This window comes from Phacochoerus africanus, chromosome 1 (assembly GCF_016906955.1).
Source record: "Phacochoerus africanus isolate WHEZ1 chromosome 1, ROS_Pafr_v1, whole genome shotgun sequence".
NCBI classification, from domain to species: Eukaryota; Metazoa; Chordata; class Mammalia; order Artiodactyla; family Suidae; genus Phacochoerus; species Phacochoerus africanus.
In genome coordinates, this window is record NC_062544.1 from 153,553,877 (window position 1) to 153,577,606 (window position 23,730).

Sequence of the window (23,730 nt, forward strand, 5' to 3'; positions counted from 1 at the left end):
GATGCTCGGCAAGCCGTCAAGGCCTTGCCCAGGAAGGCCATCCCCAGACACCTCCCCACCAGGATGTCCTGAAGGGACCTGTGGTACCTATCACAGTTTTCAGGCACTAGCTCAGTGACTAGCCCAGAGAAGCAGCTGAATCTGAGGGGCCAGAGGCAGGAGGCAAGGCTTAAGCCTCCTGAACAGGAAGTGGCTGTTTCTTTGCTTACTTTGCTGGCTTTTTGTTGTTGTTGTTTTAGCAGAAATGGATATGAGGTTAGTTTTGTTTTGTATTGTTTGTCTTTTTAGGCAGAAGTGCCCACGGCACCTCCCAGGACTTCAACAATAAGTTAAATTTATAATGGAAAATAACAAAAAAAAGATAGAATAACTTGGAATCAATTTAATTAGGAATATACAAAATATACAAGGAAAATATATAAAAAGCAAAACAAAAAATATACTCTGATTGCAGATGGAATGTTTCCATATTGTGATGATACCTCAAAATTAATTTGTAAACTTTAAGTCCAGGGAAAATGGCAAAAAAAAATTTCTTTCTGGAACTTGATAAATTATTCTCAAGTTTGTATTGAAAAATAAATGTGTGAGGGAAAAGGCTGGTAAGCGACTGTGCCATCAGGGTTTGATGGTGCTGCCATTTGGTGCAGGACTGAGCAGAGGGAAGAATGGAGGACAGGCAAATCTGTAGACCTGCCTCGTCAGGGTCCCCATGAGCTTGTTAGCGGCATGGCCTCTGTGGTCCTGCCCCGAATCCACAGCCTTGTGGTGGGTCCCAGGACCCATCCATTCCAACATGCTTCCTGGGGGCCTGATGTGCAGCCGTGTCTGGAACTCCTAACAGGGAATGTCTTTACAGGAACAGAAAAAAAAGGGACACGTGAAGTGTGGATTTAACCAACAAGGTCCACGTTCCTTGGGATAAAAGGTCCTTTAAGGGCTGGGTAGGAGTACCCATTGTGGCTCAGTGGTTAAGAACCTGACTTGTATCCATGAGGATGCAGGTTCAATCCCTGGCCTTGCTCAGTGCGTTAAGGATCCAGTGTTGCCCTGAGCTGTGGTATAGGTTGCACATGTGGCTCGGGTCCCATGTTGCTGTGGCTGTGGTGTAGGCCAGCAGCTGCAGCTCTGATTTGACCCCTAGCCTCGGAACCTCCATATGCCACAGGTGTGGCCCTAAGAAGACAAGAAAAAAGGAGTGGTGCTGGGAGGCCAGCTTATCAGGGGAGTAGTGGGAGGGGCCACAGCATAAGTGGGTACAAGCCCTTGTTGGGGGGTCTTCTCTGCTGGGTCATAAGCCCTGGGATTACAGTGGGGGTCAGGGACATAGTAAACAGAATGGCTATCTGGACTCAAAATTAGGAGACTTGGTTGATGCTGATGTCCCAGGACAGGTGTCGTGACGTCTGAGCCATAGTCACTTATGCTGACCGAGCCCCCACACTGTGACCTCTTCCCCTTCCCTGTGTTCTGATGTCCCACGTCCCAGTGCATGTGGCCTCCTGGAGATGCTAGAGGGCTCGGTGTCCACATGTGACCAAAGGGCAGCTGGCCAGCTGGGTTTGCCTTTGGGGATCTCATCATTTTGGCAGGAGCCCTGGGCTGGCCCCCATGTCTCACAGACACAGGCTGCGTGGAAACTGGTCTCTCCTTGGGGACCAGTGTCCACAGACGAGGGGCAGCCAGGAGGTAATCCCCCCAGAGGGTCAAAGGTTGTAGGAGCAACCTTGGTCCCATCGATTTCCACCACAGCTTCCATGGGACATGGGTGAACTCTGTCATTTGAACGTGGGGAATTCACTGTCACAACCCTGGACCTGGTGGGAGTGGTGGGGAGGCAGGGGGAGCGTGCACCTGCCCACCAGTATAGACCACCCTCCTGCCTCAAGACTGCTGGAGGGCCGGCTCCCCACGCTCTCTTTCATGGACTTGCCTAGTTTTTAGAACTCTGTTTTTGCATGTTTTGTAATAAAAAAGAAGAAGAAGTATATACCATAACTGGCATAAAAGAGATTTAGGTTACTTTTTTCGCTTTTTAGGGCTCCACCCACGGCACATGGAAGTTCCCAGGTTAGGGGTCGAATCAGAACTACATCTGCTGGCCTATGCCACAGCCACAGCAAAGCCAGATCCTTAACCCTCTGAGCGAGGCCAGGGATCAAACCCACAACCTCATGGTTCCTAGTCAGATTCATTTCCGCTGCGCCACAATGGGAACTCCTCTTCTGTTCACTTCTTGATTCTTAAAGCGATACATAGGCTGGCTCTGTATTATATATAAATTATTGTGGAAAGTACCATCCCCTTCACACCCACCCCCCATTTCTCCCCAGTGAAGCACAACTGGGGGACCATGACAGAGGCCGTCCAGAACCACATTGGCTCCCTGAACTGGGGCTACCGGCTGTCTCTGCGGGAGAAGGCTGTGGCCTACATCAACTCCTACGGGGAATTTGTCGAACACCACAAAATCAAGGTCTGTGTGACGTCCTGTCCTGTCCATGCTTTCCTTGCTTCTGCCCATGCTTGTCATGACCCCAGGTTCCGTGTCGCCTGTTTAGAGCTGTGGCCGGTGTTGCGTGCTTTTCCCCATTGCTTGTGGAGTCCAAGTCTGATCAGACTGCAGAAATCACCTTTTAAAGAACTCTCAGTTTTAAGCTGTTATTTGCCTTTTGGTTTCTTTGCCATCTTAAATGAGAAAATGTTTAGACTAGACAGTTCAAAGCCCAAAAGTCTAAAAAGAAAAGCTTTAACAGTGTGATTCTTTTGAAAAATGAACCCTTCACTAGAATTCCGGTATGTACTGTTCATAAACGCACTAGGAAGAGTACCATCAGAATTGGTGTATTTGACACGTGCATCTATGGCATTTCTATCTTGTAAGATCAGTATTTAGGGAGAGTGAGACCGTTTTGGTGAACATCAACATTTAGCTGGGGTCTGGGAGACTGTGGTTGCCGTCTCAATGTCTGCTCCACCTCTGTCCTCTGCCTAGGTGGATAGTGTGCAGTGACCTGGACAGGACCCAGGATTGTAGTCTGCAAAAGCTGAGACCACACAGGGTGGGAGTCCCAGTGGGTGGGCTTGTTTCTCTGGCTGTAACCCGCCTGCCTCCTTGTCCCCCCAGGCCTCAGTGGCTGGGCTGCTCAGGACCCTCCTCCAGGCTGCCCTCTCTCATCTCACTGTTTTCCATCTTTTTATGAAGAGGTGTCTGTGATTTGCTTTGTGATTGAAAGTGAGCAAATAGTGAGCCCCTTTGTGGATTCCAGGGCCTGGACTTGGGGACACACATAAGGGTCCTCACCGTTATCACTACTTCCACCACACCCCAGCAGATGCCCTCTTTCCTTGTCACTTCCTGGCACTTTGCACAGATCCCAGCACCTCTCAGGCCTGTGGGCTTTGCCACGCGCCGCTCTCTCCAGCCCTCTGACCTTCCTTGGTTACCGTACAGCCGTCCTGACCAGACTTCCAGTCCCTGCTGCACCGATACGGCGGCCGTGGTGGCCAAAATGTGAACATGTCTGTTTTCTGTGTGGGAGGTTATCCCACTGCATTCCTGTCTTTGCACAGCTGTCCTGCTGACGGCCAGCTCCAGAGGGTGCTAAAATGTGTGTCCTGGGGTCTGAAACCCTGTTGTTTGTTGAAAAGTGAGGTTTACTTTGCTTTTTTCAAGGCAACCAATGGAAAAGGACAGGAAACATGTTATACTGCTGCTAAGTTTGTCATAGCAACAGGGGAAAGGCCGCGGTATCTGGGGATCCAAGGAGATAAGGAATACTGTATTACCAGGTAAGGGTCATTAGGCCATTTAACTGGAAGTTGTGTGATGTTTGTTTGTCTCCAATTTATGTACTCCCTATCTTATTTCACAAAATACTTGAGTTGATGGCGGATAAAAGTTGATGCAGTGCAAGGGGCTAATTAGTTAACTAGAATGGAGCAGAGGATGAGGGCATGTTGGCACCCACAGATGTGTCCTAGGCCTCCAGGGAATTGCTCTAGGAATTAGACTCTGAATTTCCAGAGCCCAAAGTGAAGCAGTACATATGATTAGCTTTGGGGTTTTGTGTCTGTGTGTTAGAATAGTGAGCCAGCTGAAAAGGAAAACACTGAGTCTTGATAGGCATCTTCCCTGGACAGCCATAACAGGACATCAGACCTCGATGATAAAGCAGGACAAAGACTTTCAAACTTTGACCAAATGCTCTTTAAGAAATACACTTCTTAAGAGGTTGATCAGGTGAACACACAACATGCACACACAGACATACAAAGCAGACATAGCAGTTTCTTCTTCCACAGAATGTGGTTTAATATCCTCTCTTCCGTTTTGTTGTTTAATAAGTCTTTGCCTGTGACCCACTAATTTGATCTTGAAAACACCGAGCTGGATTTCTTATCCCATGGTGGACACAGTCACAAACTCCGAAAGGCTGTTTCTGTGTCTGCTCCTGGGTGGAGGGCGTTGTGGAAGCCGCTCTGCCCCCAGGTGCCCGTTCTCCGTTTGCAGCGATGACCTCTTCTCACTGCCCTACTGCCCAGGCACCACCCTGGTGGTGGGGGCGTCCTATGTGGCCCTGGAGTGTGCAGGTTTCCTGGCCGGCCTGGGCCTCGATGTCACGGTCATGGTGCGCTCTGTGCTCCTGCGGGGCTTCGACCAGGAGATGGCCGAGAGGGTGGGCTCCTACATGGAGCAGCATGGCGTCCGCTTCCTGCACAAGTTTGTGCCTGTGGAGGTAAGTCCGAAGCCAGCACCCCTGGCCCTTTCACAGTGCCTGAGCACCCTTTGCTTTCACAGCCCCTTCCCTGAGCTTTTCCTTTGCCCTCCCTCTGCTTGTTGGCTTGTCGGTGATCTTCTCTCGGGGACACTGACAGCCTTCCCTGCCTCCTCCTCCTCTTCTCCTTCTCCCTCCCCTCCCCCACCCCCTGTCTTGGCTTCTTCCCTCCCTCTCCTTCCCCCACCACAACCCCTTACCTCCCTCCTTCCCAGGACCCCTTCTTTAGGGCCCAGGTAACCCTCCTTCCCTCTGCCTTCCGGCCCCTTCCTTCCACCTTGACATGTGAGGCTTCCAGCTCCCCACCTTTGTCTCCCTCCCTGCCTCCCCTTTGAACCCTTCGGTCAGGGTCAAAGCAGAGCCAAGGCTGTCCTCTCAGTTCTTTTCTTCCTGGGCTTCTGGGAGCCCCCCGCCCCCTCTGCCCCCACCTGGCCCACACTTCATCACCTCCTGGCTCGGGCCTCTCTCTACCTCCACATCCATTTATGCGGCTGCCTGCTGAGCATCTCCACTTGAATTCCTCACAAGCATTTTAAATTTAATAAGGATCAGAGTTCTCATCATGGCTCAGCAGGTTAGGAACCCAATATAGTCTCCATGAGGATGCAGGCTCAACCCCTGGCCCCACTGAGAGGGTTAAGGTTAATCCAGCATTGCCGAGAGCTGTGGTGTAGGTCACAAATGCGACTCAGATCTTGTGTTGCTGTGGCTGTGGTATAGGCCAATAGCTGCAGCTCTGATTCAACCCCTAGGCCAGGAATTTCCATATGCCACAGGTGTGGCTATAAAAAGAAATAATTTAATTAAATCAAACCATGAAATAGAACTCTTGATTTTCCACTGGATGTATCCCTAAGCTTTCCAGCCCATCTCTGTAGTCAGGAAATGGTCCCATGGTCCACAGTTTCTTTGGTCAAAACCTGAAAATCACCCCTTCATGGTTCCTCTTGCATTACCATCCACCTAACCCAGGAATTTACTTCCACCTTCAAATTGTACCTTGGGGCGGGCCCTCTTTCCTCTGCTTCTGCTTAGTCCAACAAACCTAAACACACACGCTGTGACCCAGCTGTTTTCTGTCACCTATAGAGAGAATGGTTCCGCTGTTCATCCTCTCCAGGTACAGCAGCTGGAGAAGGGGTCCCCTGGGAAGCTGAAGGTCATGGCTAAATCTACAGAAGGTCCAGAGACAATCGAAGGGGTTTATAACACGGTGAGTTTCTGTCTGCAAGCTCATTTGGATGAACACACTCCAAATGAGCGCAGTTGAAGCCTATGGGGAAATGAAATAGAACTCTTGATTTTCCACCTAATGTACCCCTTTTGTGCATTAATTACAAGGGGTACATTCCACTTAATGCACCCTTTAATGTACCCCTCAATGCACACCAGGATTAATCTTTTTCTTGGTTCTTGGTGAGGGTCTAATACATATGGAAGGTGGTTGGGCTTTGACACGATGATTTTCAGTGGTTCATGAAGAATATGATGGTAAGATATGTGTGTGTGTAACTGTGCAGAGGACAAAATCTGGAAGCACACATACCTGACTGTTATTAGTGCTTACTTCTGGGAATTAGATATCTTACACATTTCTGCAATTGAATATTTTTACAATAAACATTGAATAGATTTTATAATTGGAAACAGCAATCAAGATAGTTCCATTTTCAGGAGTTCTTATTGTGACGCAGCAGAAACGAATCCGACTAGTATCCATGAGGATGCAGATTCCATTCCTGGCCTTGCTTAGTGGGTTGGGAGTCTGGCATTGCCATGAGATGTGGTGTAGGTTGCAGACAAGGCTCAGATACCAAATTGCTGTGGCTGCGGTATAGGCTGGTACCTACAGCTCTGATTCGATCCCTAGCCTGGGAACTTCCCTTTGCTGCGAGTGTGGCCCTAAAAAAGAAAACAAATTTTCATTTTCAAAAACAAACAATATAAAAATCTCCAAACAAAAACGTGAACAGTCCATGGACTCTAGGGTGGCAACAGTTCTAACTTAAACTGATGATATTTGGATACCAACATTTCTCTTGTAAATTATGGTTTATGTTTTATATACTCTTCTAACATGTTTTTTTTTTTTTTTTTTCAATTAAAGTATACATACAATGCAGAGAGGATCACCAAAGCCAAAAACATATATAGTTTTGAGGATTGCAGTGAATGTGTAATTAGTTGGAAACACTCAGCTTCTCTGCAGGATCCAGTCTTCCAGGCCATGCATATGGTGTATCTGTCCTTTGATTTAGGCCGTTGTAATAGTTCCCAACAGCCTGGGAACCTCCACATGCTGCGGGAGCGGCCCAAGAAAATGGCAAAAAGACCAAAAAAAAAAAAAAAAAAAAGAAACAGACCTCCAGTGCAATGTTAATAAGAAGTTCGGAGCTGGGTGATTCTGCCTTATTCTCCGTGTCAGAAGGAAAGCTTTTGGTGTTTGATTGTTAAGGAGTAGTATTTTCTATAGGGTTTTGGTAGATATTCTTAATCAAGCTAAATAAATAATTTTCTGTTTCTTGTTTGCTAAGTATTTTTTTGGTAATTTTGGTTTCTTGGTTGTTTCTTAAAAATCAGGAGTGGGAGTTCCCATTGTTGCTCAGTGGATTAAGAATCTGACTAGTATCATGAGGATGCAGGTTCAATCCCGGGCCTCGCTCAGTGGGATAAGCATCTGGCATTGCTGCAAGCTAGGGTCTAGGTCGCAGATACAGCTTGGATCTGGTGTTGCTGTGGCTGTGGCATAGACCTCAGCTGCAGCTCTGATTTGACTCCTAGCCTGGGAATTTCCATATGCCACAGGTATCACCATTAAAAAAAATAATAATCAGGAGTGAGTATTTAGCTTTAAGATTCTTTTATAGCTGTTAATGATGATTTTTTTTTCCTTCTGATCTGTTTGTTGAATTACATTGATTTTCTAATGTTCATTCAACTTTTGTATTCCTGGTATAAACCCAACTTGGTAATAGTCCTCTCTATATATGGTTGGATTTCGTTATTTAGAATTTTTACGTCTATTCATGAATTGTATTGGCTTCTAATTTTCCTTTCATTTATTGAACTTCCCAGAGTGTTCTAGCTTGTCAAGGTTGTTCTAGCTCAAGACAGAAGTTTGGAATATGTTCTTTCTTGTTCTATACTCTGGAAGTACTTATGTAATATTATAATTGGTTCTTTGCATGTTTGATAGAATTCACTGATGCAACCACCTGGCCTAGAATCTTCTATGAAGATATATTCAATTTTCTTTAACAGAGGACTTTCAAGGCTTTCTGCTTTTTTCTTGAGTTACTTTTTTTTTTTTTTGTCTTTTTGCCATTTCTTGGGCCGCTCCCGCGGCATATGGAGGTTCCCAGGTTAGGGGTCGAATCGGAGCTGTAGCCACCGGCCTACGCCAGAGCCACAGCAACGTGGGATCCGAACTGCGTCTGCAACCTACACCACAGCTCATGGCAACGCCGGATCCTTAACCCACTGAGCAAGGCCAGGGATCGAACCCGCAACCTCATGGTTCCTAGTCGGATTCATTAACCACTGCGCCATGACGGGAACTCCTTGAGTTACTTTTGATTCATTGTATTTTCTAGATATCAGTCTTTTTCATCTAAGTTATCAAATATATTGGTGTAAAATTGTAAACAATGTCTAAAATTGTGAACTTATTTTGTAATGAGGTATAATTTACATGTAGTGAAATGTGCAGTTTTGACAGTGTACATGTTTATGTAATCCACACTCTTGAAGGTAGTAGAATATTTCAGTGAGGCTGGAAAGCTCTCAGGTGCCCTTTCCTACTCCCTGACCACAAGCAGCCCTAATCTGTGATTGTTTAACTGTAGACCCGTTTTTCTTATTTAGATGTCACAGACAAGGAGCTATGCTGTATGAGTGCCTCAGGATCTTGCTTAGGGAGCCCTTTTGTGGTTCTTTCACTGTGTGAACTGTCTGAAAACACCACGGGTTCACTTACTTTCCTGTGGGGGGACACCGGGCTGTGTGCAGTTGGGCTGTTGAGACTGTAGCTCTGTGACAGTTTCTCGAATGAGGTCTTTTGTGGGTATACATTTTCCTTTCTCCTGCTACCTCATAGGAGAGTTTCTGTGTTTAACTTTTGGGGAAACTGCCAGATAGCTTCCAAATGATTATATCATTTTATGTCTCCACCAGGCAGGCATGAGTTGGTGGTTCTGTATCCTTACCAACATTTAGGGTGGTTGGCTTTTTTGTTTAAGACACTCTAGGGTGTATGTAGTGGTATCTGTAGGTGTAATTTGCATCTTCCTGATGACTAATGATGTTGGGCAATTTTTCATGTGGTTTTTTTTGCCATTTAAATATTTTCCCTTATGAAGTATCTGTGTGAGTCTTTGGCCCATTTTTGGGTCAGGATACTGAAAACTTTTATTTGGAGTTGCAGGAGTTCTGTGTGTATTGTGGGTTCATTCCTTTCTCAGATGCATGTGTGTGAATATTTCTTCCCATCTGTGACTTGCTTGTTTAGTTTTTTATAACATCTTTTTATGAACAATTGTTTTAAAGTTTTTATGAAGTTCAGTTTATCATATTTTTATGGTTGAAGCTGTCTATGTGATCTACCAAGAGGTCATGAAGATATTCTCTTGTGTTTTCTTCCTGCAGATTTATAGTTTTACATTATATGTTTACGCCTATAATTTACCTTGAACTAGTTTTTGTTTACAGTAGGAGGTAAGAATTGAGGTTCTTTTCTTCTGTGTTAATACCCAGAGCCATTGGTTAAAAAGATGCCCCTTTCTCCATCAGATTGCTTTGTGTCTTTATTGAGGTCATGTGATGTTTAACTATGTGTCTGCTTCTCTCCTCTCTAACCCTGGACCCGCACCACTTCGTTTTGGTCCTTGAAGCTTTATAGTAAGTCTTAGACCAGAAAGGGTAGGCTCTCCCACTTTGTGTAGATACTTGCCATACACTTTTTTTTTTTTAATTGGAGTACAGTTGATTTACAATGTTGTGTTAGTTTCAGGTTATAACAAAGTGATTCATTTACACATATATGTTAATCTCAGACTGCTGGTTAACACCCCCTTTCCCCTTTGGTAACCCGAAAGTTTATTTTCTATGTCTGTGGGTCTATTTCTGTTTTGTAAATAAGTTCACTTGTATCATTTTTTTTTTAGATTGCACCAATAAGTGGTATCAGGCACTATTTGTCTTTCTCTGACTTAATTCACTATGATCATCTCTAGGATCATCCAGGTTGCTGCAAATGGCTTTATTTCCTTCTTTTTTATGGCTGAGTCATATTCCATTGTACACATGTACCACATCTTCTTTTTCCATTTCTCTGTTGTTGGACACTTAGGTTGCTTCCCCTACATGAATTTTAAAAACAGTTTGCCAATTTTTAAAAATAAAGTCCTCTGGGATTTTGATTGGGATTGTATTGCTTATGTAAATCAGTTAGGTAGAACTAACATCTTAACAACATTGATTTTTCCAGAACATCAGCCTCATATATCTTTCCAATTATTTATGAGTTCTTCAGTTTCACTCAGCAACATTTTATCATTTTGCTTGAGGTCTTTCACATATTTCATTTATCTCTAAGAATTTCATATTTTTAAGCTATTGTAAATGATATTTACAAATTTTAAATTTCAGTGATTAGTTGGTAGAACTACAAGTGATTTTGTGTATTGACATTGCTATAGCTTCAAAGGATTTATTCTGCCTAAAACAGTAGTTTTGCTTCTTCTTTCCAATCTGCATGCTTTTTACTTCCTTGTCCTGCCTGGTTACCCTGTGAAGGCCTCCAGGGCAGTGCTGACCATATGCTATGAGAGGGACCCCCCTCCTGTTGCAGGGTGAGGGCTTTTGCTGCCTCTGGGATGTCAGCGCCCGGCTTCTCTCAGATGCCTTTTCAGGCTGGGGATGTGCTCATTTATTCCAAGTGTGCTGGGATTTTATTAAAATCCACAGAGGTGTTCAGTTTGTCAAAAGCTTCCCCCATTCCCCTCTCCCGCCTCCCACCCCCAGCATCTATCAGGACAATTAGATTGTTTTCTCCTTTATCCTGTTAATATGAAGAATTACAGTGATTAATTTCTGTATGTTAAACCAGATTTGTATGTTGGGGATAAAGTCCACTTGATCATGACTAAATATCCTCTTTTTATGTGGCCCTGCTTTACTAGCTAATGTTTGTTAAAGATTTTTCGTCTGTGTTCATGAGGAGTGTTGGCTTCTGATTTTTTTCTTCTACACTCTTGTTTGGTTTTGTGTCAGAAGTTTATGCTGGCCTCCACAGAAGGCCTTGGCCCCTCTTCCTCATCCCAGGAGTTTGTGTGTTATTAACGTTATTCAGGAGTGTTCTGTAGACATTTCCAGTGAAGTCACTTGGGCCTGGAGTTAATTTATGGGAAGTTCATAAACTGTGAATTTGACATCTGTGATGAGAAGAGGGTACCTTCATCTTGGGCTGCCGAATGAAGGGTTTTTCTCACCTCTGCAGCCCAGACTCTAGAGGTCAAGGTTTATCCTGAGGCCTCTCTCCTTCCCCTGTGTGCTCACGTGTTCACCTCAGGTGGTGTTGTGTGTCCTGGGTGCCCCTTCTTCAAGGACGTATGTCAGACTGGATTAGGGCCACCCTAATGGCCTTGTTACTGTGATTGCCTCTGTGAAGGCCCCATCTCCAAGCACAGCCTCATTCTGAGGTCCTGCAGTTCAGGCTTCAACATAGGAATTGAGAGAGGGGCACCATGCAGCCCATGACATAAGGTTTTTCAGATTTGTTTATGTATAATTTTGGTAAATTCTGTCTTTCGAGGAATCTTTTTCTTCTAAGCTGTCAAATTTATTGGCATGGGGTGTTCTTAACGCTCTATTATCCTTGTAATATCTGGAGGATCCCTAGAGATGGTACCTCTTTCATTCCTGCTGTTGATAATTTGCCTTTTTGGTCTCTGCCTAAATGTAGGTTTTGTTAGCAATTGGTCGTGACTCCTGTACAAAGAAAATGGGATTGGAGAAGATTGGTGTCAAAATCAATGAGAAGTAAGTACACGTGGCATGGTCCTATTGCTGCACAAAGTGAAGTGCTTCTCTAGATCACCTTTGGAAATTCCCACTCATTACCCAGATGCATAATTTTTTAATGCTTTGAGTTTATAAGTGCTGTGCCAGCTCTGCATTATCCATTTTTCATTAATCAACCAGTAATTCTTCATGTTTTCCTTAAACATCTCACACATGAAACAGTTATTATAAAAATAGTCGTAGAAATGTCTTTACCTGTTTTCTGTGATTTAGGATGAAATATATGTCCCTGGTCATGCAAGGAGAGGAATTTCAAGTTTGACTCTGGGGGATCTAGAGATGTTCTGGGCATCTGAGAAGCAGGCAGGGTCTCTCAGCCAGAATGGGTCTCCTTGGGAGCTGCGGCAGGCCTGGTTCCTGTTGCTGCTGGTGACCAGGTGCACCAGTGCTTAGTGGGTCTTCTTCCCAGGTTAGTCTTTTCCTGGAAGCGTGTTCATCATCCAGCAGTGCAGGGTCAGTTGTAATGGTTTTTCTCTCCAAAACCCAATAGGAGTGGCAAAATCCCAGTGAACGATGTGGAACAGACCAATGTGCCCTACGTTTATGCTGTTGGGGATGTCCTTGAGGGCAAGCCTGAGCTCACACCCATTGCTGTGCAGGCGGGCAAGCTGCTGGCTCGGAGGCTCTTTGGGGGCCGGTTAGAGAAGGTAAGTTCTTCCTGCTATGTTGGTGATAACGTCTGAGTCAGCAGTGACTTAAAAGCAGTGCTGGAAGTTCTCATCCTGGTACAGCAGGAGCGAATCCGACTAGGAACCAGGAGGTTGTGGGTTCGATCCCTGGCCTCATTCAGTGGGTTAAGAATCCGGTGTTGCTGTGAGCTGTGGTGTAGGTTACAGATGTGGCTTGGATCTGATATTGCTGTGGCTATGGTATAGGCTCATAGCTGTAGCTCCGATTGGACCTCTGGCCTGGGAACCTCCATACGCCGTGGGCGAGGCCCTAAAAAAAAGCAAAAAGGAAAGTCATTGCAAGTGGCACCGTGGGCTTGTTTTGCTGGGGAAAGAAGATTCCCCTAAATTGCTAGCAGTTAAATACTGTTTACGGATGGTTTCAAATAACTGTCTTAGGAGTGTCTTACATGCAAGAGGTTGTAGTGGGTGGCATGGGGGCCACCCAGGTAGGGCTGTCTTTTTCTGACTGGTGGGGGTGGGGGTGCTCTGCCCCAGGGGAAGAGTCCTGGCCTCTGTGCCTGTGCAACCTCACCACAGCCACCGCATGGCTTGAGTCCACTCATCTGCAGTCTCCCCACCTTCCTGTGACCGTCTGTAAGCACAGACTTGTGCTGCACTTGATGGGAAAGCAGTTCAGGACTAAGGGGGAAATGGCATTTCTGGGAAGCGGAGGACAAAGGAGAGGATGTTGCAGGGGTTTGGGTTTGCTGACGAGATAGAGGGACCTCAGGAGCATAGGTTGGCGGTTGGCAGGGGAGGGTGGGACAGTGGCTCTGCCCAGTAGCCAGAGGGCGTCAGTGGGCATTCAAAGCCTGGGGCAGCACAAAGAACATCCATCCTCGGTGCCCTAGGGTGCCGGGGCTGATGGCAGGCAGGGCAGGTAGGGATGCAGGAGTACAAAGGGCAAAGAGGCTGTGAGGTTAACCTGCTCCAGGTCACCAGAAATCTGTGACGCCACAGGGGAGCAGTGTGGGGCTGGCTTCCTTGAGGCAGGGACTGTGGACGACCTTTACTGCCCTCAGCTCTCTTTGGAGGGTGTTAAACGCAGGAGGGTGAGTCACAGACGCCCGCAGACCTCTTACCGGTTCTCCACTCCGAGCATGTGGCTGACAGTGCCTGTGCTTTGTGCCAAGCTCCTGACGATGGCAGTAACAATGTGCAGCTAGGATCCAGGATGCTTTCTCCTGTACAGAGAAGCTGCACAGAGTGGCTGCGTCAGATGGAGGGCACATGTCTGAGTCACAGGGCACAGCTGGCTCTCCAGTCTCAGCTTCTGTCACCTGATAGAACCCTGTCACCGTCTGCTTGTTTGCTTGCTTCATTCTTCATGACTGAGTTTTTGGCGGATCCAGGCCGCTTTTCCTGTAGAACAGCTCACATTCTGGATCTCTCCAGTGCTTTGCATGGGCAGGTTCAGGGAAGGTTTGGGGCACAGGTTCTTCATAAGGGAAGCACCTGTGTCTCCAGATGCCTGTGAGGTCCTGCATGAAGAAATCATGGGCTCATAATGGGGCCAGGGCTCTGTTGGCCTTGATGGGTGCAGGGATGTGAATGGGGGTGGGGAACACGCCTTCCCAGGGCAAGGGCACTTGGCATGGAGGCCCAGCATGTGCCTGAGGGCTGAGGTATTGATCAAGGTGGCCATGGGTGGGGAGATGGGACAACAGAGCTGAAGAGGCAGGACCATGGGAAGGCTGCACTTGGGGCCAGGATGGCCGAGCCCCTTGCAGGAGGCAGGTCAGGATGTGGGAAAGTGCTCTGGGTGGAAGGGGGGATGTTGAGGAAGTTCCTGTGGATTTTCCATAATTGGTATGAAACAGGAAAAGCTGTGGAGAATGTGGGATGCGGGGTCCAGGAATGGACTAACAAGCTTGAGACCTCAGAGGTGTCAGGAACTGCTGCTCTGGTCTGCACAGTTCTGCAGGCTTCTGTGGCTGTGCTGGAAACAAGAAAACAGTGCTTGGTGGGTCCTGGAACATGAGGTGTCGGGGCCTCAGGTGAGAGTCAGGCTATGCCTGGTGCCCAGACTGCCCAGTTGGCACAGGAGTACCCACTGAGGCAACTGACTTTTCTTTGGTGACAAAGCAATACCTCAGTCAGACAAGCACGTTGATGGGGTTTCTTGTGAGGATCACGGCCAGTAAGTTGAATCCCATAGTAACTTGGAGCAGGACCAGGTGGGGACTGGGCTCAGGGGCTGCCCAGGGTGGGGCTCACAGGGTGGCCTTCCTGATTGGCAACCACTCTGGCCAGTGTTTCTTCCTATCCGGCCACCACAAGGGACTTCACCACCAGGGCCTTCTTCCTTTGCCTCTAGTTCATTTCCTGCAGGAAAAAGAATTTGACAGGCAGAGCTCACTTTTTCTATGTAGATTTCTAGCCAGCTGGTCACTTTCTTTGGCCTGGAGGTCTCCCCCGACCTAGTTCCCTGTGACCTGTTGTGGGGACAGGTAGCACTGTGGGCAGTGTTGCCCCTTGAGGGGCCATAGGCCAGCAGGAAAGTCACCTTCATCTCTGGCTGAACCCGCCCCCTCAGCCCCACACAAGCTTCCTCTCTACTTGACCACAGGGCACCCTCTCCTGCAGGCAGGGATGCTTGCACTCACACCTGCCACCCCAGCAGGTGCACAGGGCTGCTTGTTCAGGTCTGTGGTCTTCCCATGATATTGTCTCCGGCTCTGCCTCAGGCTGATGAGGGCCCTGAAGGGTCCCATCATAGCCACAGACTTGTCCTGGCCTGGTGGTGTGATGGCCCCCATGCATGTGGCCATCCTCCCAGGTGGTCCAAGCCAGTCACTCTGCCTGCACGGCTGAGGGGCTTCTTCTCATCCTCACAGGGGCGAGGTCACAGGCTTGGCTGGGGGTATAGTCCAGCTTCCGGTCAAATGGCCTTGGTCACTGGCTAGTGCATGGTCCCTGCCCTGGAGTCAGGGCTCGCCTGTCCACTCAGTGTCCCTGAAACAGTGGTGGGCCGGAGTGCCTTACACTGGACCATACTTGTTTATCTTCCTTTTATAAATGTGCATAATGGGTTTTCACTGTAAAAAGTGCACAAAATAAGAGAATGTGACTTGTCTGTGTTCCAGTGTGACTACGTTAATGTCCCCACTGTGGTGTTCACACCTTTGGAGTACGGCTGCTGCGGGTACTCAGAGGAGAGAGCCATTGAGGTGTATCAGAAAGAGAACCTAGAGGTGAGATGGTTCAAACTTCTCTTTTAATCAAAGGTTTGTCTTCACAGTCACTTTTTAATTTGTCGTTTTGCAAGTTACCATAATGATTATATTCCTAGTTTGGGAAAATTGGAGATTAATCATGTAGCCCTGTCTCAGCAACGATAAGAATCCATGGAGTTCCCGTTGTGACACAGTGGTTAACAAATCCGACTAGGAACCATGAGGTTGCAAGTTCGATCCCTGGCCTTGCTCATTGGGTTAAGGATCCGTTGTTGCCATGAGCTGTGGTGTAGGTCGCAGATGTGGCTCGGATCCCGCGTTGCTGTGGCTCTGGTGTAGGCTGGTGGCTACAGCTCCGATTAGACCCCTAACCTGGGAATCTCCATACGCCGCAGGAGCGGCCCTAGAAAAGGCAAAAAGACAAAAAAAAAAAAAAAAGAATCCTGTGGCTGGGCAGAAGGCTTTGCTGTGTATTTTGGACTTTGAGTGGCAGTGACAGGGGGTCTTGGGTGAGCTTGGCCAAGGCAGCACAGGTTATGAGATGGGGGTGTAGGATATTCACAGCCCTGCTGAGGGGTGAGGCCAGGAGCTGGGAGGCCGTCCTAGCTCTTCCTTCTCTCGTGGGGTTTATGTGCTTGCAATTCAGTCTTCTGCAGAAACAGAAATGCACCCCACAGCCCAAATAACCCGTGTTTGCCCCATAGTCTGGTCTTTGGAGGAACTGATGGACTCAGCACTCCTCCATCTCAGCTCCAAATTAGGGGGATTTCCTCAGGTCCCACTTGGTGGGCAGGAGCCAGATTCAGGCTGTGTGCACGTAGCTCTGGGAGTCTTGGCCCACCCTGGGCAGTTCCAGGGCTGTTGGCCTGTCAGGAGCTGGGGGCTATTCAGATGCCCCCAAAAGTGTCCTCCACCTCCCCACCCCTGGCCTGTCCAATTGTAACTGCCTCCTGAATATTTTCTTGTATTATGACTTGGTGGAGGTTTGAGTGGCTTTTTCCTGCACCTCCTCCCCACTCAGGAGGGTGGGGAAAATAAAAAGGGTTGAGGATTAGTTCTACTTGATGTTTTAAGCAGAAGACAATTGGCATTTCACTGGGAACCCTTTAAACCACAGCAGTGATACTCCCTGGTTACTTGGCCTGATGACTTGGTGAGGCTCTCCTGACATTTCTGCGGTTGGGGACCAAAATGATTATAACTTCGTCATGGTATCTTAGATGGGGTTTCAGTGAGAAATTTACATTTTTTTTTTGTCTTTTGTCTTTTTGTTGTTGTTGTTGTTGTTGCTGCTATTTCTTGGGCCGCTCCCGCGGCATATGGAGGTTCCCAGGCTAGGGGTTGAATCGGAGCTGCAGCCACCGGCCTACACCAGAGCCACAGCAACGCAGGATCTGAGCCGCGTCTGCAACCTACACCACAGCTCACGGCAACGCCGGATCATCAACCCACTGAGCAAGGGCAGGGACCGAACCCGCAACCTCATGGTTCCCAGTCGGATTCGCTAACCACTGCGCCATGACGGGAACTCCGAAATTTACATTTTAGAGGACATTATTTAATCAGTGTTTGTAATTAACTCCTGTTAATAATGAACCATCCTTTTTGCACTGGTGAACTTTATTTGGGTCTTGGAAAAGTGATAACAATTCTGGATATAATACTTAGTTCTAAAACTTGCTGAAATTACTGAGAACTTAAGATAGGGCAGGCACATGAGGAGAGGGTGTCAGAGGCTGTACCCCATGTAAAGGGATCTCTCCAGAAGAGTTCCCCTGCTTTGTGGGGTTATGTTAAGGTCTCCTTACTAAGGTTTCTGCAGATCAGCTCACCTGGTCCATGCATTTATTACAGGACTGAAATTGGATCTGTTTGTATTCTTAATATTCCTACTATAAAGGTATGTGAGGAAACTCTCATAAGTATGCATATCATATGTTTTAAGTGAGGAAATCGCAGTGAAAAGAAGGTGAGGGTAGAGGCCAGGAATGGTGTAAGAAGGAAATGTTCATTTGTTTGAAAAATTGATGCCATATAGTCCCTGTGGGCTTGCCTTAGGGCTAAGCTGACAGTTTAATTTAACTCTGAGTTTCCTTCTGCCCACCCAGGAGAGGGGGATTGAGAGCTGTTTCTTCAAGTTCTTTTAAAAGGGCCTGAGATCTGGGGAATAACATCCTTAGAGTATTTACTCAGTAAAATAGTCTGTTTTCTAGAACTTTTCTTATTAGATCCAGGAAAGCAGCTCCTGGTGTAATGCCAGAGGGTGGTGCCAAGAAAGCAGCTTCCATAATCTCTCAGTAAGAAATCAGAAGAACGGGAAGGAGGAGCAGAGGGACCCGTGTGCTGTGCTAGCCTTCCCTCCCCATGGCCTGACTCAAGGCAAAACTTGTACACTATTCTCTGGAACCAAGGTTTTAACTGCTTAATCTAAAGTTCTTTGAGGAGTGCCCATCGTGATGCAGTGGAAATGAATCCGACTAGGAACCATGAGGATGCAGGTTCCATCTCTGACCTTGTTCAGTGGGTTAAGGATCTGATGTTGCTGTGAGCTGTGGTGTAGGTCACAAACTTGGCTCAGATCTGGCGTTGCTGTGGCTGTGGTTTAGGCCAGCAGCTGTAGCTCTGATTAGACCCCTTGCCTGGGAACCTCCGTATGCTGCGTGTGTGGCCCTGAAAAGACAAAAGACAAAAAAAAAAAAAAAAAGGTTCTTTGAGAACCTAATGAAATCTTTGGTTCCCTAAATGTGCCGGTGTCCCTGAGAGTCATCCTTAGGCTCCCCGTCTGTAGGTCACTGTCAGTGGTCAGCTCACCAGGAGGAGGCCTCTAGGCTTGGCTGCAGGACACGTCTTGTGTGGATTTGCTCATTCCTGTTCCTGCCCCTCCCCACCCCCTCGCAGCCATGACGTCTCTCTGTTGCCTCTCAGCCCACACCCCTCTGGTCATCACATGCGAGCCAGAGAGCACTTTTAAAAATACAAATCAGGGAGTTCCCGTCGTGGCGCAGTGGTTAACGAACCCGACTAGGAACCATGAGGTTGCGGGTTCGGTCCCTGCCCTTGCTCAGTGGGTTAACGATCCGGCGTTGCCGTGAGCTGTGGTGTAGGTTGCAGACGTGGCTCGGATCCCGCGTTGCTGTGGCTCTGGTGTAGGCCGGTGGCTGCAGCTCCGATTCAACCCCTAGCCTGGGAACCTCCATATGCTGCAGAAGCGGCCCAAAGAAATAGCAAAAAGACAAAAAAAAAAAAAAATACAAATCAGTTGTGCCAAAATACTAGCAAACCAAATGGAGAAGCATAGGAAAAGGGCTATATATCATGACTCAGTGGCATTTTTCTCCACAGTGCAAGGATGATTTAACATACGAAAATCAATCAACCAATGGAAACACATAATCATCTCAATTGATGCAGAAAAAGCATTTGAAAAAATCCAACACTCTTTCATGATTAAAAAAATAAAGACACACTCAGTAAGCTAGGAACAGAAAAGGACCTCATCAACAGGATAGAGGCCATATCTGAAGCATAGAATTTTGTTTTCTGACTATTCTGGAGGCTGTAGTCTGAGGTCACGATGTTGACGAGGTGGTCCCTCCTAAGTTCCTGAGGAAAGGACCTGCCCCAGACCCTCTCCTTGGCTTGGAGTCACCATCTTCTCCCTGTGGCTTCACGTCCTTGTCCTTGTCCTTTTCTTGGAGGGACACAGTTGTATTGAATTAGGGCCCACCCTTGGGACTTCATTCTAATTGAATTACCTCCTTAATTACATTATTACATTTTGGGGTATTAAGGGTTAGAACTTGAACAGATGAATTCCTTTGGAGGATGGGGACGCAATTTAGCCCATAACAGAGCTAAATGAATTTACAAAGCTGCAGAATATAAAATCAACACACAAAAATCAATTGTGGGAGTTCCTGTTGTGGCACAGCAGAAACGAACCCGACTAGTATCCATGAGGATGTGGGTTTGATCCCTAGGAATCGTTCAGTGGATTAAGGGTCTAGCGTTGCCATGAGCTGTGGTGTGGGTCACAGACGTGGCTTGGATCCAGCTTGCTGTGAGCTGTGGTATAGGCCTCAGCTGCAGCTCCAGTTGACCCTCTCAGCCCATGAATAGGTGCAGCAGTAAAAAGAAAAAAAAACAGAACAAAACACAATACTATTAAACTTTGCTCAAAGAAATTAAAGACCAGAGTTCCCATCGTGGCTCAGCAGTTAACAAACCCAACTAGTATCCATGAGGACGTGGGTTCAATCCCTGGCCTCACTCAGTGGGTTATGGATCTGGTGTTGCCGTGAGCTGTGGTGTAGGTTGCAGACACAGCTCAAGTCCAGCATTGCTGTGGCTGTGGTGTGGGCCAGCAGCTACAGCTCCAATTGGACCCCTAGCCTGGGAACCTCCATATGCCTCAGTGCGGCCCACTGCAAAAAAAAGAAAGAAAGAAATTAAAGACCTAAATAATTGGAATGATGTTCCATGTTCATGGAATGCTTAATATTGTTAACCTTTGGGAGTATATATTAGGCTTGTACATGGAATTAAAGTCTGACCAGACAAGGTGTACCTCTACTCCATGGAAAATTAAAAGTTCATGAGAATGAAATAATTGTATGTGACTCAGCTTTGTGTAACTTGATTAAAAGATAGCTTTATTGAGATATAATGCACCGTTCAGTTTACAACTCAGTGGATTTTAGTGTGTTCCTAGAGTTGTTCAACGATGATCAGCTTTAGAACAGTTTTACTGATCCAGAAGGAATCCCTGCACCATTGGCAGCCACTCCTGCTTTCCTCCATCCCTTCACCCTCGGCTTTAGGCCACCACTGAGCCACTTCCAGTCTCTGTAGGTTTGCCTGTTGTGGACATCTCAGAGAAATGGGACCATTTACTGTGTGGTCTTTCATGACTGGCTTCTTTCCCTTGACGTAGGCTGGTTTCTAGGTCCATCCATGATGTAACATGTGTCAGTACCTTATTTCTTTTTTGGCTGAGTAATATTCCCTCTATGGACACATACATTGCACTTATCCGTTCTTCACTAGTGGACGTTTGAGTTGCTTCCACTTTCTGGCTGCTGTGAACAGGGCTGCTCTGAGCATTCCTGTGGAGGTTCTTGTGTGCACGTAGTTTTATCACCTCTCCCTGGGTTGGACCTAGGAGTAACAACTGCCGGGTCAGAGGGAAACTCTATGTTTAGCTTTTTGAGAACCTGCCAGACTGTTTTCCAGGGTGGCTGCACCATTTTATATTCCTGGCAGCAATATAGGAGGGTTCCAGTTTGTCTCATCTTGGCCAACACTTGTGATTGTCTGGCTTTTTAGATTTTAGCCATTTGAGTAGATCAAATGTTGACTCTAAAAAAAATATGTCAGAGTTTCCATCATGGCTCAGTGGTTAACAAATCCGACTAGGAACCATGAGATTGCAGGTTCGATCCCTGGCCTTGCTCTGTGGGTTCAGGATCCAGCATTGCCATGAGCTGTGGTGTAGGTGGCAGACGCAGCTCAGATCCTGCATTGCTGTGGCTGTGGCGTAGGCCAGCAGCTGCAGCTCCAATTAGACCCCTAGCCTGGGAACCTCCATATGCTGCAGACGTGGCCCTAGAAAAAGACAAAAAGACATAAATAAATAAATAAATAAATAAATAAATAAATAAATAAATAAATAAATAAATAAAAATTTTAAAAAATAAAAAAGATATGTCCACAACACCGTCCCCCCCAAAAAAAACAGGTGAATGTGACCTTATTTGGAAAAAAGGTCTTTGCAGGGGGAATTAAGAGTCTTGAGATAAGATCATCCTAGATTTCCTGGGTGGACCCCAAATCCAATGGCAAGTGTCCTTATAGGAGACGGAGGAGGAGAAGTCCATGTAAAGACAGAAGCAGAGGTGGAATTCCGTGGCCAAAAGCCAAGAGATACCTGGGATGACAGGATCTGGAGGAGGTGGGAAAATGGCCCTGTTAGACTGAAATTTACCCCGTGGCTACAGTAGTTAAAGTTGCACTGAGTGGCACACAGCAGGCAGAAGGATGAGTGGAGCAGAAGTTGAAACCCACATGACTTCAAATGCTTAGAAGAATGAAGATGTCAGAATAGTGGTGTTTTAACTAGTGGGGAAAGACATTCATGTACGAGTGTTGGAGTAAGTGGACAGTATTCAGGAAAAATACAAGGTCCCACTCTGAACTCTGAAGATCAAAATCTTAAGGAGTCCCTGATGGCCTAGTGGTTAAGGATGTGGCATTGTCACTGCAGGGGCCCAGGTCACTGCTGTGGCTGGGGTTCTGTCCCTGGCCTGGGAACTCCTGCATGCCATGGGTTTCTCCAACAGCAGCAACAACAAAAAACCCTTAAATGCAATAAAATATTCCAAGTACTAGGAGGTGAAGTGTCGTTGTATAGGACAATCATAACTTAGGCTATGCCTGGAGATCAGCTTGACACAGGGAAGCTAATGCTGGAACAAGCAAGAGCCCTGAGCAAACTCAGGGTCTTTCTTTTAATAGGATTGTGAACAAAAGGTGTTGGGGCAGAGACTATAGATAAAACTTACAGGGACCACACAAGCCTGGGGGGATTATGATTAACAGAGTCTGTTCTAACAATCATCAGGTCTTATCTCAGGAAGGCATACATTAACCTTTACATCAGGCCTGTTTGTTTCCTTCACAGGGACTGTAAGCCTTAATTATATAAAGTTCTTCCCTAGCATAACCCTCTTGGCATTCCAAGAGGAGGTCACGGTTTTCCATGACCTCTATAATCTATTCTCTTTCCTTACTCTAGCCACTTTCTTTCAAGTTTGAGGCTTATGGCCCTGTTTTCTTCCATCCACAGGGAACAAACAGCTAACACCAGGGAGGGCCAGAGGGGAATGTGTGAGTGCCAGGGACAGGGTGCATCACATTGAGAAATCACATTTAAAACCTCAGAGTTTGCACCATCTCTTTTCATAACCTTAGAGGGTGTGTTTTAGGAATAATATCTTGAGGTGAGGAAACATTTATATTCCGTTCCTAATAGCCACAGAGATTGAAATGTTTGTATTAAAGTATGTGGAAGAATTTATTTCTTTTCTTTTAAATATATAATGTTTTGCATTGAATCTAAAGATTTTTAATGCAAGTAACTGAAGATTGATGGGGCTTTTTTTAAATTTAATTTTATATCAGAGTGTAGTTGACCTACAATGTTGTGTTAGTTTCAGGTGTACAGCAAAGTCATTCAGTTATACATATGCATATAGCCATTCTTTTTCAGATTCTTTTCCCATATAGGTTATTACAGATTGAGTATATTTCTGTGTACTGTGCAGTAGGTCCTTGTTGTTTATCTATTTCATATATAGTAGTATGCATAAATCAACTCCAGACTCCTAATTTATCCCTCCCCCGGTTTTCCCCTTTGGTAACCATAAGTCTGTGAGTCTGTTTCTGTTTTGTAAATAAGTTCATTTGTATCGCTTTTTTAAGATTCCATATATAAGTGATATCATATGATATTTGTCTTTTTCTGACTGACTTCACTTAGTATGATAATCTCTAGGTCCATCCATGTTGATGCAAATGGCATTATTTCATTCTTTTTATGGCTGAGTAGTATTCACTGTATGTATGTACCACATCTTCTTTATCCATTCCTCTGTCAACAGACATTGAGGTTGCTTCCATGTCTTGGTTATTGTGCATAGTGCTGCAGTGGACATAGGGGTGCATGAATCTTTTTTTGAATTATGGTTTTCTCCAGACATATGCCCAGGAGCAGGATTGCTGGATCATAATGGTAGTTCTATGTTTAATTTCTTAAGGAACCTCCATACTGTTTTCCTTAGTGCTTATACTAGCTTACATTCCCACCAGTGGTGTAGGAGGGTTCACTTTTCTCCACACTCTGTCTAGCATTTATTGTTTGTAGACTTTTTGATTATGGCCATTCTCACTGGTGTGAGGGGACACATCATTGTGGTTTTGATTTGCATTTCTTGCATAATTAGTGATGGTGTGCATCTATTCATATGC

At 46.2% G+C, this 23,730-nt stretch overlaps 1 protein-coding gene across 2 annotated transcripts in view; it reads left to right on the forward strand.

Moving 5' to 3' along the window:
• The window catches only part of TXNRD3 (thioredoxin reductase 3), a 60,808-nt gene that overhangs the window by 21,422 nt on the left and 15,656 nt on the right, over nt 1-23,730 (forward strand). For both annotated transcript variants that reach the window (XM_047782650.1, XM_047782641.1), the window contains exons 8-14: nt 2,334-2,476; nt 3,677-3,792; nt 4,514-4,739; nt 5,899-5,991; nt 11,740-11,816; nt 12,349-12,505; nt 15,616-15,723. In XM_047782650.1, coding sequence (XP_047638606.1) covers nt 2,334-2,476; nt 3,677-3,792; nt 4,514-4,739; nt 5,899-5,991; nt 11,740-11,816; nt 12,349-12,505; nt 15,616-15,723 — 920 coding nt within the window. The remainder of the gene's footprint in view (nt 1-2,333; nt 2,477-3,676; nt 3,793-4,513; nt 4,740-5,898; nt 5,992-11,739; nt 11,817-12,348; nt 12,506-15,615; nt 15,724-23,730) is intronic.